At 43.6% G+C, this 14,777-nt stretch overlaps 2 protein-coding genes across 2 annotated transcripts in view; one reads left to right on the forward strand and one right to left on the reverse strand.

Moving 5' to 3' along the window:
- Positions 1–943: 943 nt before the first annotated feature.
- c1qtnf6b (C1q and TNF related 6b) lies at positions 944–10,619 on the forward strand. Its single transcript, XM_079159150.1, has 3 exons — positions 944–1,000; positions 5,008–5,212; positions 9,748–10,619. Exons 2-3 carry the CDS (start codon positions 5,032–5,034, stop codon positions 10,293–10,295), a joined length of 729 nt encoding a protein of 242 aa, XP_079015276.1. The 5' UTR covers positions 944–1,000; positions 5,008–5,031; the 3' UTR covers positions 10,296–10,619.
- Positions 10,620–11,175: 556 nt separating this feature from the next.
- Positions 11,176–14,777, reverse strand: part of tab1 (TGF-beta activated kinase 1/MAP3K7 binding protein 1) — an 80,707-nt gene continuing 77,105 nt past the window's right edge. The window contains exon 12 of the transcript XR_013767087.1: positions 11,176–11,319. The gene's annotated coding sequence lies outside the window, so the exon portion shown is untranslated. The remainder of the gene's footprint in view (positions 11,320–14,777) is intronic.

Here is a 14,777-nt window from a genome sequence, read left to right on the forward strand (position 1 = left end):
TGAGACCATAAACTCATGTTTACAATGTTTACTGAGGTAATAAATCAAGAGAGAAGTAGAGTCATTTTCTCATAGACTTCTATACAACCAGAGGAGTCGCCCCCTGGTGGACACTAGAGAGAATGCAGCTTATAGACATGAAACCTCCACCTCTTTGTTTATTTACCAATAAAGGTAAAAATAATCTTCTTTTGGTCAACATTTTTTATTAATTTTTTAATTTTATATACACAACATAAGATGCTCTATGCTTCTGTTATATTTCATTATTGATGAGTGTGCTCACTGAACGATTGGCCCTCGGGGCCCTCGGGACACCCAGACGTTAGATGTCTGCAGGATTCATTGCACATCTGGAAACAAAGCTCCCCGTGTTTTTAAGAGTGGATTGTTACTTTAACTTAACCAGCAGCTTACAGATGGGACGTTAAAGTACATTATGTGAAACACCAACTTCAACTCAAGAAAAAATAAACTGTTTCACTTCATCTGTTTGACTCAAACGTGTTCTTCTTCAGATTATCTCGACGGTCTTTTTTCCCAGAGAGGGAAGAGAATCAGATGACAGCTTTATATACATGACAGCCTGATTTAAGAACTAGTGGGAGTTGAAGAGTTATTTTTGGCAGAGTCAGTTCAGCATGAGACGAATTAAAGGGAACGTTAACGGTCCAGAATCTGAGACGATGGACACGATGAAGTGGAAACGTGGACAGAGTTGACCTGATGTTGTGCTTGGGTGGTGACAGCTCCCTCATGCTCTCTGTCATAAAACCCTCCTCAGTGAGAGTGATGGATGTGGAGTTTTAGGGGAGGATGGAGGGGGAGTGTTGTCAAAGGAAGAGAGAGAGAGAGAGAGAGAGAGAGAGAGAGAGAGAGAGAGAGAGAGAGAGAGAGAGAGAGAGAGAGAGAGAGAGAGAGAGGCTGCTCCTCAGTAGTTCCTCCTCTCCTCTGACACCAGCAGCCCGGTTTCTTTCCTCCTCCGGTGAAACTCCACCAGGTAAGAAAAACGCGACCAGACACTCTTGACACGATGTGACAACGACTTCATGACAATCACGGCTCGGTACAATAATACCCCCCCCACCGGAGCTTTAACAACACAAAGCAAGAAGAAGAAGAAGAAGAAGAAGAAGAAGAAGAAGAAGAGACACCGGGCGGTGCGTTCGCGTTCCTGCAGAGACGTGCAAGAACTTACCTCACAAACTCAGCAGCAGCTCTTTTTTTTGTGGAAAAAGTTGGCCGGTTATCCTCGTGCACGCGTCTCGCTGACACCTTTCTCATAGTGTACGGTGCTCGTGTGTGTGTGTGTGCATGCGTGTGTGCGTGCGTGTGTGTGTGCATGTGTGTGTGTGTGTGTGTGTGTGTGTGTGTGTGTGTGTGTGTGTGTGGTTTATCCGGACTGCAGCTGCATGCCAATGATGCTCTGGCGTTTGTAGACGTGGCTCACTAAATGAATTCATTATGTGTGTTGCGGTAGGTGCGTTACGCGGCACGCGTGTTTAGGAGCCGCGGGTGCTTATCGTGATCGTGCGTGTTGTGCACGCGGCTTTTTTTTTTTTTAGGTGAGGAGGGGTAACGTGAGGTCATGATATATAACACATTTGGCACCAACTCAAGAGGTGTCAGATCTCCGGTTACCAAACATGAGTTCTGTTCAATAATAGGTCCATAAAAAACGGATTTAATGACCCAGGAAACTATCTTAATGTTTGATGTTGTATCACTTTCACTACATTTAACAGATATTGTTCGTGCACGGAGAGTGATGGACAAACTAAGGTCAATGTGTCCTATTTGAGTGAAACAACCGTAACTTTCAGTTCAATAAGGTCAGAAAAGTGAAACCTGCTAACCTACCAATAGGAGTTCAGACTCGGGTGGATTTAAATTTAAGTTTACGGATCTTTTCTTTGAACTGGACACGGGGCTCCGGGATGCTGCTTATGAGTGATCAATCGTCAACAAAGTAGTAAAGATAAAAGATGGTGGTTTGACATCAAATAAGCAGGAAGTCACATAACAAAAAAGTCAGCGTTAACATTTGTTGTCACGCGAGACTTTCACCCTGGAGACGCTGTTCTTGTGTTTTTAGACCCGGCTGTCCTCCCCGACCTCGTCCCGAAGACGACTTTGTCGCTTTATATACTGCATCACTTGTCCTGGCTCAAGATTACAAAGGAATTATGGTGCATTACTTTAGGAATACTGTGTGAGATCAACGACCCACTGGTGGAAACATTGGTCAGCAGAATGTGGGATTGATGGAAATCTCCAAAATCTTCTTTGTTTTGGTGTCGCTGCCGTGAATCCACAGTAAAAAGTTCTCCAACAAAACAAAAGTAGAAATACAAGTTATGTTTTCAACGCAGTGCAGTCGTTGTTCTGCAATAAACATTTAGTTCGTTTTACTCTGACACATGCTGCAGTTTATTCTGTGACGTTTTGTAAAGTTGGAGTTGAAGCGTCGTCGTTGCAGATAATCAGTAAAATAATAGAACGTGTTGCGTAAGTGAGTAGAAACATTCAGATCATAACAGTTATGATTATATTTTACTATCAGTAGCTCGACAAAAACTGTATTTATTTTTCTCACAGCTCCATCCATCGCCGTGGAACCCTCTGAGAATCGCTCATCTTTCATCCCCCGTTTATTTTCTCTCATCAGACCTTTTGTTTTCGTTTCTCTTCTCCGTCTCGCTTTTCAGACGACTTTGTGTTACTCGTGTTGATTTCAGAGGCTAAGGATGGATGAGACGGAAAAGTGGGAGGAAGAGAAGAGGTAGAAAGAGGGAATCTGAGATAAACTGTCGCCTGATGAGACTAACAGAGGAAAACGATGGCGGACACAGAACAGACAGAGGATTTATCTGACCATTGTTTTTGTTGTAGATCCTCAAATTCCACTCTCATCAACTGCGTTTCCCACAACACCCCGCAGCTGCTTTCTATAAATAAACTTTATAGAGTTGGTGAAACCCAAAACAGAGATAAGAGGAAAGAATAAGAGATTTAGTAAATAGACAAATATATAATACATAAACACTTTGGATGCAGTTTCTCATCTTCTGCCCCTCTGTGGCCCAAAAAATGAATAAATACAGCTTTTAATAATTTAATGTGCTGAGTTTGTATTTTTAGTCTGACAAATAAATCAACTTGTTTGACATGAGAAACGAACAGTCTCCTGGGTAAAAGACACAAATGTTACAATTAACTTCGATGAATTGAAGTATTAAAGTTGTGAGACAGGTAGAGACCTGTCAATCACTGTGTAGCCTGTAATGGTAAAATATATTCTAGTATATTGGGATGTTTTGGAAGATGGGTGTTCTACTGAGGGGAAGGTACGAGATGCAGATAAACACTGCATTCCTACAGAGGTGAATCAGGACATAAAACCCAGGTCCTGTCTTCCAGTGTTGATGTTTACATGAACACTAAAAGGAGAAACAGGGAACCACTGTTTCCTGTTTCTGCATGAACTGACCCCCAGTTGATCGCACCTGGAGATAACAGATAAGGAGCAGAAACAAATCAACCCATGTCCAGAGACCCTATACTCCCCTCTTTTTACGAGGTAACTGGAGGCGTGACCTTTTGTATGCATAAAACATGATGTGCCTTGTATTTCTTTGACAGTGGTTTGCACAGTTCACTGAGATACGTGTCTGTGTGTCCGCTCTCCTGCTTGCAAGCATTAAATTGACTCTTACTACTTTGAGCATTTATCAGACTCTGTTTATTTAATCAACTCTTATCCCGCATCTACATAGAAATATTCCACAACAAGCCCCGCCCCTAAAGCATCCCCTGCTTTATGGTCTGTGTGACTCTAAATGGACCATCATGTACTAAATGAACATCATGCTGTATTGAAGAAGACTTGAAACTAGAGATTGAGACCATAAACTCATGTTTACAATGTTTACTGAGGTAATAAATCAAGAGAGAAGTAGAGTCATTTTCTCATAGACTTCTATACAACCAGAGGAGTCGCCCCCTGGTGGACACTAGAGAGAATGCACGTTTTCAGACACTTCCGTATCGGCTTCACTCGTCAGAACCAGAGGTTGCTGTCTCATATGCACTCAGTTTACCATAAGGCACTCTGGGTAAAAGGGTCATCTGAGTGCCATATGTTTTCTGTTATGTAATGTTATTTATTTGACATATAGTCACAAAACTACTGTTATAGTCTAAATCTAGTAACTTTTGTCAAGTTTAAAGGATTAATTCCTTGCTTTTTACTTTGTGGTGTTGCAAAAATGGGTATCAGAGAGAACAACTAGAGTGTGTGTGTGTGTGTGTGTATATGTGTGTGTGTGTGTGTGTGTGTGTGTGTGTGTGTGTGTGTGTGGATCCGGACCAACATAAAAGAGGTGAGCCAAGGGTACCCGGTTCAGCAGCACACGCCGTCGTTAGACATCATGTATGTCGAAGCGTTTCTTGCTGTGAGCTCACGCTGCTGCTGATGTTTTCACATCTAATTGAGTCCAGGTGTGTTTGCGGATGGAAGGCCACATACACCCCCCCCCGCCCCGAAATCTATATTTTGTAACCTGAAGTTTGGATTCTGAATCCAGCTCTTCTGGATCCTATATGAGAGGGAAATCTGTCATCTGTGGCTTTGATTTTACATATTTGTCCTTGAAAGTTAAAGTGAAGTTAAAGGGTAAATTCACTTACACAGTCTCGTAAAATTTGGGGCTTCTACATTTCCCAGAAACAGTTGCAGGAGATAAGGGTCGGAGGACCACATTTTTGATTGCACACCGGATTTCTCTTGTTTGCTTGTTGATTCTGAAGGACTTCCAGAAGTCCGTATTTTAAACTTTTGCTTATGTCGTGGACATATCTTGACACGTGGCCAGGAGTTGCTCTGGAGAAGAGAGTTTGCAGAAGCTTCATTCTAAGAACAAAGTGTTGCTGTGATGTGTTTTAGAGTCTCGGGTGTCTTCAGACGAACACGCTGTAACTTTTCCTCTCTCTCTCTTTCTGTTTCAGTCCAGCTCCAGCCCTGTCACAGCCATGTCGGCGGTGTGTCTCAGGCTGCTCTTGCTCCTCCCCCTGGCGTGCTGCGTCCCCTCCCCCTCCAGACCTCCCTCCAGGCTCTGCAAGCGGTGCTGCGACCACCCGGAGACCCCCGCCGCCGCGGCCCAATATCAGATACCGGAGGTCCGCACCGTCATCAACATGACCATCCTCAAAGGTACCAGAGCCCGGATTAGCTCCTGTTAGCTCCTGTTAGCTCCTGTTAGCTCCTGTTAGCGTCTGAGCACAGAATTAAAGTTTACCGGTGCTTCAAGTCTGTTTCCAGTTCTTCTTTTGATACTTGCAGGACGGAACAAGGGAAGTCTTTGTCACTGACTACGTTTACCTGCAGTGCAGTTAGTGACAGTGTGGGCTCCATGGTAATGTAGCTCTGAGGGGGGCGGGGCTTAGACAAGGGTCCAATGAAAGTGCTGCAGCTGAACGTTCATTTAAAAACCATCCTTCCTTAAGTATCCGTGTTTCCCCCAATCAGATCTCAGCTTCTGCTTCCACAGATGTTTGTCTGAAACCTTTGTAATCAGAAGAGTGATCATGTGCGTTATAATGAAACAGTGCTGCTGAAGAGTCGCCGTGCATCGGTGCTTCAGGAAGGAAAGGAGACGCTCCGACCTGGAACCGCTTTAAAATAAAATCAATCTCTTTTTTAAAGACTTTGTGAAGGAACCGGGCTGCCAAAGCACCGCGACGCTAACAGCCTGTTAGAGTGTCTTTGACAGAAAATGCATATCAACAAATGAATTCATGCGAGCTATAAAGTGAAGGAAGAAAGACATTCATACTGTGAACACACACTGGAGCTCCAAGAGAGTTTTATTGGGCCGAAGAAGGCAACACTTCAACAGACCTGGAAGGGTTTTTAGTGTCGCCTTCTTCAGTCTGACTTCTATCTACAAAAACACACAAAACAAGAAGATGAGATTGAGTCTAATACCCGACTCGAGCCTCAGGGTCAGTTCTTAGGACTCGATAAGACTCAACTCAGTCGACTCTGTGGCAGCTTGTACGAGATGATTATTCTGTGTTTACGCATTTATGTGGCCTTATTTGTGTGTGTGTGTGTGTGTGTGTGTGTGTGTTTAAGCCTGAAGGGAGGAAACGCAGAGAGATATAAAACAAGAGGAAAAGGGATTAAAGAAACACAAGGATATTAACGATATCCAAGAACTCACAGCTGGAGAGGGATATTTTTTTCTTTTTGCGAAGGAACATGTGTGTTTAATATCAGAGCCTGAGCGGCCAAACTCAACCAGAGCGGTCCAAACGATGTGTCATCACACTTCATAACCGAACATGCTGAGTCAGTTCTGACCCGAGATCAAACCCCCGAACCAGTGCTGAACCACCGAGACACAAATCTTTCTCTCTCTCGCCCAGAAATAGTGGGCACGCATAGTTTTAGGCAATTAAGTTATTTTTGTAGCTGCAGAAGAACCACAACTTCTCCACTAAAAGCTGCAGTTTAAAGTTTTGGACACAGTTTGTACTATAAGTATTTTAACCTTTCCATCCGTCAGTGAACTCGGCTTCAGTGTGGTTCGGTCAGAAGTTTGCGCCGTCGGAGTAAACGGAGTAGAAGAAGAAGTGGAGGCGACCGTCCAACCACCTCAGAGAGGAAGATGGAGAACCGTCTTCATGTCAGCTGGTCTCATGTTTCATGTCTTTCTGTAGACGAAGACAACACAAACATATTTAAAGGAAGAGGCTGCATGTGGCTCTCGTGTGATCTAAACGTTCGCTACGTCAGAACTTATTCATCAACGCTGTTTCCATCATCTATTTCCTGCATCAAGTCTTTTTCGACAAAGACAAAAAAAAAGCTCTTCAAGCGAGCGTAAAATATTTGTTTAGGATGAAAACAGGTTAAAAACATAAAGTTAGAAGTGAAAATACATTCAATGTACCTTCTCTAGCTAGCGTAGCATAGAAGTGCTAACGCTAGTAAACAATGTGCTAATGTACTCTGCTCATGTTATAAACTATATCTCCTTCAAACTCCGCCGGTAACGAGTATCTCCGTCACACCACGAGTAAACGGAAGCGTTGACGACAGTCTGCTACGCTGTGATTGGCCGGTCTGTGTTCGAGGGGGCGGGACTTCGCGAGGGGTCAATTGAGGGAAGTTTTATTGAATTTAGGAGTTTCCATAAGTTTCCTAATGCGATACTTCAAAATGCGCACAGACAGACATTGATTGGAACTCTATAGAACGTCTTTGTGACTGAAGCAGAACTTTCTATCGGACGACGTTCAGATCAAGCAAACTGCAAACTTTTGGATAACGCGGATGCAAAATGGAGACAAAGGATTTAACCCTCACAAGTTGTATTTATGTCTCAAGTTGTCAGTCTTCTTTACAGATGAGGCAATAAAACAAACAGCGTTACTGTAGTGCAGCTGTGCAACAAGGAGAACAGACGCTTCACCTGGCACTGAAGTTGCTTATGTGGCAGAAAACACACACACACACACACACATACATGCACAAATACACAGGAACATGTGCAGCATCACACACACACACACACACACACACACACACACACACACACACACACTCAGCTTTGGACTGCAAAGCACACAAACACACAAACACCCTTTCTTCTCTGTATTGCACTGACTCACTGACTGCTCCCAACAATAAAGTCTGACTTGAGTGTGTTTGCATGCTGTATGTGTGTGTGTGTGTGTGTATGTGTGTGTGTGTGTGTGTGTGTGTGTGTGTGTGTGTATGTGTGTGTGTGTGTGTGTGTATGTGCATGGGTTTGCTCTCACATTGCTGCGGTGATTGGATTTAAACAACATCTGAATTCTAGAGAGCATTCTGCCAAATTCCTCCAAAGAAACCAGAAACCAGAGGACTGATTCTGCACCCACAGCTTTGACATCGTAACATCCACCGGATTAAATTATATTATATATATTCAACAGGTTGGCTTGAGATACACAAAATGCTCTTTTGTTTCAGATGTTGCCTTTGCGGTCTGTTTTTAATCAGACGCCGGTGCGGTTCGGTTTTGCTCGTCGTGACTAAAACAAGCGCTCCTAAGTGCGGTTTGAGGTGCAGTGACGTCATCGTGTTTAACAGGAAGCAGCAGACTTTAGTGGAGATGGACTCAGGTCAACTACAGATTTAACATGAGAGGGACAGGACTTACTTGGACTTCTGCAGAAGTCTGTTTGCTTGAAGAAAACATATATTTAACATGTAGAATATGCTAAACAGACATGTGTGAAGTTATTGGAGATAAACTGGAAGAACATTGAGTAAAAGTGGAAAAACGTCTTCGCTCCTCAGTAGATTCCTTTTCTTACGCGGTTCGCTGTAACTGCGAAACAGAGGTGCGTGTGTGTGTGTGTGTGTTTCCAAATCACTTCCAATCAGTTGAATTAACTTCAGCTGAACTCCAATCAAGCTGTAGAAACACCTCGAGGCTGATCAGATGTGAGACACCTGAGCTACATTTCACCACCATAGTAAATGTCAATGTGGTTAGAAATCTCTAAAATGCTGTTTTCACTTTGTTATTATGGGGTGTTGAGTGGTTATTGAGAGAAGCAGCTCTGTTCTCCGCTGTGTGATTATGTGCATTATTCAGAGAATGTTTTAAATGATTCATTTTGCCCCAGAAGGAGGAGACGGATTCAAAATAACTGTTTTGTTGTGTTTCCAGCCTGATGACCATAAATAATATCTTTCAATACAAACTACAGTAATAGAACTAACTGTTGTGTCTCCTATACATTAATACCTTTTCCTTCAAATTAAACTTTAGTTGTCTCGTATGAGGAGAAAGTATTTGAGACGGAAAGCCTTAGAACTTTGGCACGAGACGATGAAATAAATACATGTTACTGCTCTTCATACTTCACACTGGTCCTCAGCGGAGGTCAGTACAGGTCATAGACAACATAACAACGGGTTTTAAAACTGGCTCCTGAACGCATCAGTCAACATTTAGACAGACGCTCCTTCAGAACATTTAGTCTCCGTTAGAAGACACAATGAAGATGAATCCCTTCAGATTTATGAGAAGGATTTGGAACGTCAGACGTGAGAGCTTTCCCGTAACTTTGTTTCCATTTCTGAATTTGTAGTCGTAATAAAAGTCAGAAGAAGCTTAACGGCGTTTGTCTGCACGTCGAGATGAACGTTCTGTTTATTTATTGTCGCTTACTCGTAAGAGCTGCACTAGAAACCAATCAGGACGTCTGGACCAGCCAAAAACAAGATATAAAGAAACAAATTCTTCCACATATTAAAAGCTCAAATATTATAATGTTCCTACTAACACCCAAAGATAACCAGCGGTGTAAGAAGTCAGATCATTTCACGTTCCATTCCTGCATTTAAAAAAAGGTTTTATGAAATGATCACAGACGATGCATCGTGCTTTATCCTCATGTTGAATGTTTGATTTCACCACTGAGTTACTGAGTTTATTTTACTAATGCTTTTTTTATTACTTTAGTCTCAATTTTAGTTTGTTCTCGCAAATTTGAAGAATTTTTTTAGAAAATTTGAAGAACATTTTTTAGAAAATTTTAAGAAATTTTTTTAGAAAATATACAAGTATTATTTCCCCCATAAATGTACCAAACAAGAGAGGTACAATATTTCCCTGTGAAATGTTGTGAAGTAGCATTAAGGGGTTAAATATAACGTCTCACCTGTGTTTCGTCTCATCCACGCAGGTGATAAAGGAGACAGAGGGGACAAGGGTACACTTGGCAAGCCCGGTTTAGAGGGAGCCGTGGGCCACCGAGGACCCGTGGGCCCCAAAGGCACCAAAGGCCATGCCGGCTCCCCCGGAGACGCCTGCAAGATCCCTCACTCCTCCTTCTCGGTGGGCCGTCGCAAGTCGCTGCACAGCATAGACTACTACCAGGCGCTGGTGTTCGACACGGTGTTCGTCAACCTCCAGGAGCACTTCAACATGTTCAAGGGCAAGTTCTACTGCTACGTGCCGGGGATCTACTTCTTCAACGTGAACATCCACACCTGGAACTTCAAGGAGACCTACCTGCACCTGATGCACAACGACAAGGAGCAGGTGATCCTGTACGCCCAGCCCAGCGAGAGGTCCATCATGCAGAGCCAGAGCGTCATGATGGACCTGGCCCTGAACGACGAGGTCTGGGTTCGGCTCTACAAGAGGGAGCGGGAGAACGCCGTCTACAGCGACGACGTGGATGTTTACATCACCTTCAATGGATACCTGCTGGCGCCGAGCATCCAGTGAGGATCACGTGAGGAGTATTTGGTCTGTTTTGGTCAAGAAAAGGAGAACTAAAACAGAGGACGTTACAAGTTTGGTGCTTATTAAAAATCCCTGTTTGCAGCTTGGAGAGGAATATACTGTGCTTTCTTTAAATGAACCCAAAATGACCAAAAAGGAACGGTGACGAGAGGCCGGGAGCACAGCACACGGTTAGGAAGAATGACTTTCTCACAACGTAAATCATTGTTCCTACTTCTGTGCTGTGCTTCGTCTCCTCTCCACTCCTTTCAGGGACTTTGTGTACAAACACAAGTTGTATCAGGAATCCTACGTCCGTGCAATCAGTCGTGTATTCTTACTATGAATAGAGGGTTTCTGTCGGGACTCGAATGTGTTCGGACAGACTGCTGTCACACCTCAGTGTTTGCTTGGTGCCTTCTAGAAGAACACTTTAAAGGGTTAGTTCACCTTAATTACAACAACGCATTGCCCCACTTACCCCGTATGATTATCTCTATGAGCAGGTTCTGCATTTATATACAGAATCTGTTGACAGCAGGACCAGGTTTGTGCATTGGAAGCGTTCTGGTCCTCATCTGTGTAGTATTGTCCAATCACGTTTGAGCAGACTTTGGTTGAATGCCGGTGAACCGTACAGATAAGGCGGAACCAGGCGGCAACCTCCGGTTCTACCAAGTGAAGCCAAAGCTTCACGTGTTAAAGCTGCATTCTCTCTAGTGTCCACCAGGGGGCGACTCCTCTGGTTGTATAGAAGTCTATGAGAAAATGACTCTACTTCTCTCTTGATTTATTACCTCAGTAAACATTGTAAACATGAGTTTATGGTCTCAATCTCTAGTTTCAAGTCTTCTTCAATACAGCATGATGTTCATTTAGTAAATGATGGTCCATTTAGAGTCAAACAGACCATAAAGCAGGGGATGCTTTAGGGGCGGGGCTACACAGTGATTGACAGGTCTCTACGTCACTCCTCCTCAGTCCAGATGTGGTCACTTCCTGTTCACTGGTTGCAAAAACAACATGACTACGACCTCAATCAAAGATGGCGACGCCGAAATCGCCAAACTCGAAGCTTCAAAGCGGCTTCTAGCTACGCGGACGGGAATGGGCGATACCAGTAACAGGAACATTTCATTTAAAGTCATACCGATACCTACAATACTTCATTCGATACCTTCCGTATTCTACTTTATTCTATTCTCTTATTTTATGTCAATGGAAGCGTTCAATCTGCGTTTGCATTGATTGGCTGCGAGTAAAACTTGCAGATCTTCTTTGTTTTTTCTTCGAGTAGAAAAAGGTTTGAATGCAGATATCGTTTGACTGGAGACGGTTCAATACTTCTTAGTACTGCGTTATTCTCGTACTGATATCCATTCCTACTGATACCTGAGTCATCAGCTCTGATCACAATCACAGCGGAACAAATATTTTAGGAAGTCAGAAGCCTTTGTTAATAAAATATGCTTTGAAATTAAATTATTCTTTGATTCACAAATATTAAATTAGTTCTTCGTCTTGAGCGAATATAAGACCTTTCAGTTATTTCTATATATTTGGAACTTTTGGACATTTGTTCCTCAGGACCTTTAACTGACCCTCAGGCTGCTGGGTAATGTAGGTAATGTAAAATGTTCATTTTATGGGTAAAATGTCGACAAAGTAAGTTGCGTAGTCTAAAACAGCAAACCTCTGAAAACCCTTCAAACTAAAGTCACGTCTAGCTGCTGTAAGAGAGGAATCACGTTTCCTGTAATCTTGGTGAACTGACCCTTTAAACAGAAGTACATCCCAACATGTCAAAAACATAAATAAAGGTGCTTTATCTCCAAATGCAGGAATGCATTGTGGGTTTTGAAGATTTCATATGATGTATTCTTACAGAGACTTCCAACTGCAGAGCAGTTCATGTAAATAGCTGTGTATTAGCTTTATACTCTGAACCGGTGCTACCGCTCACTGCTGTGTGTGTGTGTGTGTGTGTGTGAACAGCATTTCCTCTTTTGTTCTGCATCACCGAGCAACAAAAAGACATTTGATTATGAAAAATTAAACGTTTTCAGAATGAAAAGAGTGAAATCAGGAGTGTGTATATTCCATTTAGGTGTTTTTCATCGTCACATCTCTGCAGAGGACGTTTCCTCCTCATTCTGATTCTTTACGAATCAACAACATCCAGTTTAAAACTTGGCTCTGAATTTGTTTCCTATGAGGGAAAAGGTATTTAAGATTTAACCCCCAAAAAGCCTCGCCAACTGTCTAAAACCAACAAACAAAAAGCCGTGTGAGGACGTGTCTGCAGCGCGCCGGCTCCATCTGTTCGGCCATATCTCTCCCATTAGCTGTAATGCCGTCCTCGGGGAGGCTGCGCTCGAGGAAAAGCAGGCTGCAGCGTTGTTGTCGATACTTTAAGCCTCGAGTGGAGATCTGAAAAAGCTCTGCTGGGGAAACCGAGCAGGACACGTGAACGGCGTCCTGGCTGGTCAGCTCAGACCGGCGGACGCTCAGACGAGCAGCTTGAAGAGTTTAGGTTCGTCTGACTTGGTGTTAAACACTGAAATACAAGAAGCATCAATTGACGACATTTGAATTTGAACATGCAAAGAACAAAAATGCAAAACTGACAAACTGTGCGCCCAAACCCTCTCAACACATTAACGCTGAGTCAGACTGTTGAAAACAAGTTTCACTTCATCCTGATGAACAAACAATGAAGTGGTGAGAAACGTGTTTTCAGAATAAACAAGAGAAAATGTACGACAGACAAATATAAGCGTCTATATGCAGAGAAATAGATATTTCGATGCTCAGCCTGTGTATACGGATCTTTTGGATATATATGCATGTATGTGTATAATTTACTTTTACAAGCAACTTGGCTGATTTGAGGAATGCGGTTTAGAAGCTTTGAGTTCGGCAATTACCCAACTTTTGTTTTTTTTGCAATCTGGGTAAGATCTGGTTCTGTCCACGGTGGACCAGGTCTCTGCTGGAGGATCTGGGTCTGTCCACGGTGGACCGGTCTCTGCTGGAGGATCTGGGTCTGTCCACGGTGGACCGGTCTCTGCTGGACTCTGAGCTGAAGGAGGTTCTGGTGAACCTGCATGAGTTCATCTGGTTTCACCAGAATCCGACCCGGTGGCTCCGATGACGAGCATCAAGAATAACTCTATAGAAACAGACCATCTTCTCTCTGATGGTCTCTTTACTGATGGAGGTCTGATAGAGGATCAGGACTACACTGAGACTGGTTCATAGAGGATCAGGACTACACTGAGACAACATGCGATCTATTTGTTCACGTTCCTCTGAACAACTTCTCTTTCTGGGCGACGTTAACTTAAAACCAACAGCTAAGTTTAGGCAACAAAACCAGCACCATGAACCCAGGACGTGGTGTTGAACACCGGCCTTCTGGTTAAAGTCCTGTTTGTTGGACTCGTCCACAAATAGTCGTCTTTTTAAATTGCATAAAGTACAATAAAGTCACTCGCTCTGACTGTTGTTCAGTCACACGGATTCATGTGTTTCCACCATGAATAAGGATCCGAGTATCTCCTGCCAATAACCTTTGTAGCAACTGCTTCCTATTCATTGAGTCCACACACTGAACACTCTTCATCCTCCACGCTGACAGACTAGCGGACAGAATGCCCAGAGGCTGAAGGCAGAAGATAACGAGAGACACACCTGAAGGTGTCGGATGGTGTTCAAAGAAAGCAGAGTAACCTCCGATGTTCTCTACCAGGCTGTGAATCCTCCGAGCCAAAGGATTCACAGCTCACACTGACGCTATCAAACCCACGTAAACACTGGAAACACTGGGAGGCCTGTTGCATCCTGCAGTGATGCAGCTGATCGAGCAGGAGGGAGATCGGTGGGTGAGGAGGGGGGAGACTACAGACATGCAGGTTAAAGACTGAGCCCCGGGGCGAGCAGCTGTGTGCAGGGCGGCGAAACAGGAAGAAGCAGCGCTCTGATAATTACAACCACATGACCTCTGACCTCACTCATCGGTCGGGGGGGGGACAGCTCGTGAAAACCCCAAGAACTGAAATCTATAAAAAAATCCAGTTTCTTGATGTAGAAATGACGATCTGTTCATACAGCCTCCAAAGTAAGCAACACACACTCTGAGGGCTGCCGTGTATACACTAGTGAGCTACAGTGTGTGTGTGTGTGTGTGTGTGTGTGTGTGTGTGTGTGTGTGTGTGTGTGTGTGTGTGTGTGTGTGTTAACGGAGACACATTGAGGTCATTCAGAGTTCGGTGTCGGCGCCGCTCTGCAGCTGCTTTTCTTTTCTCTTTCTTTTCGCTGCTGCACAATAAACCGGTGAGAGAAGAGAAGGACTGACTCTGATTTACATGAACAACAGAATTATAACGCAGCAGGAAACTCGCTCAAGATGCATGAAATTACAAACCGAGTCGGGATGAAGAAGACAGAAGAAGTCACGGCCGACGGCCGTCTGTGGGAGATTAC

This window comes from Pholis gunnellus (assembly GCF_910591455.1).
Source record: "Pholis gunnellus genome assembly, chromosome: 5".
In the NCBI taxonomy this organism is placed as follows: Eukaryota; Metazoa; Chordata; class Actinopteri; order Perciformes; family Pholidae; genus Pholis; species Pholis gunnellus.

Bases quoted from the DNA above. Each gene is read 5' to 3' on its own strand.
- c1qtnf6b (XM_079159150.1), top strand. From the start codon at position 5,032: ATGTCGGCGGTGTGTCTCAGGCTGCTCTTGCTCCTCCCCCTGGCGTGC. The intron at 5,213-9,747 runs GTACCAGAGCCC...TCATCCACGCAG, and splicing joins CAACATGACCATCCTCAAAG to GTGATAAAGGAGACAGAGGG.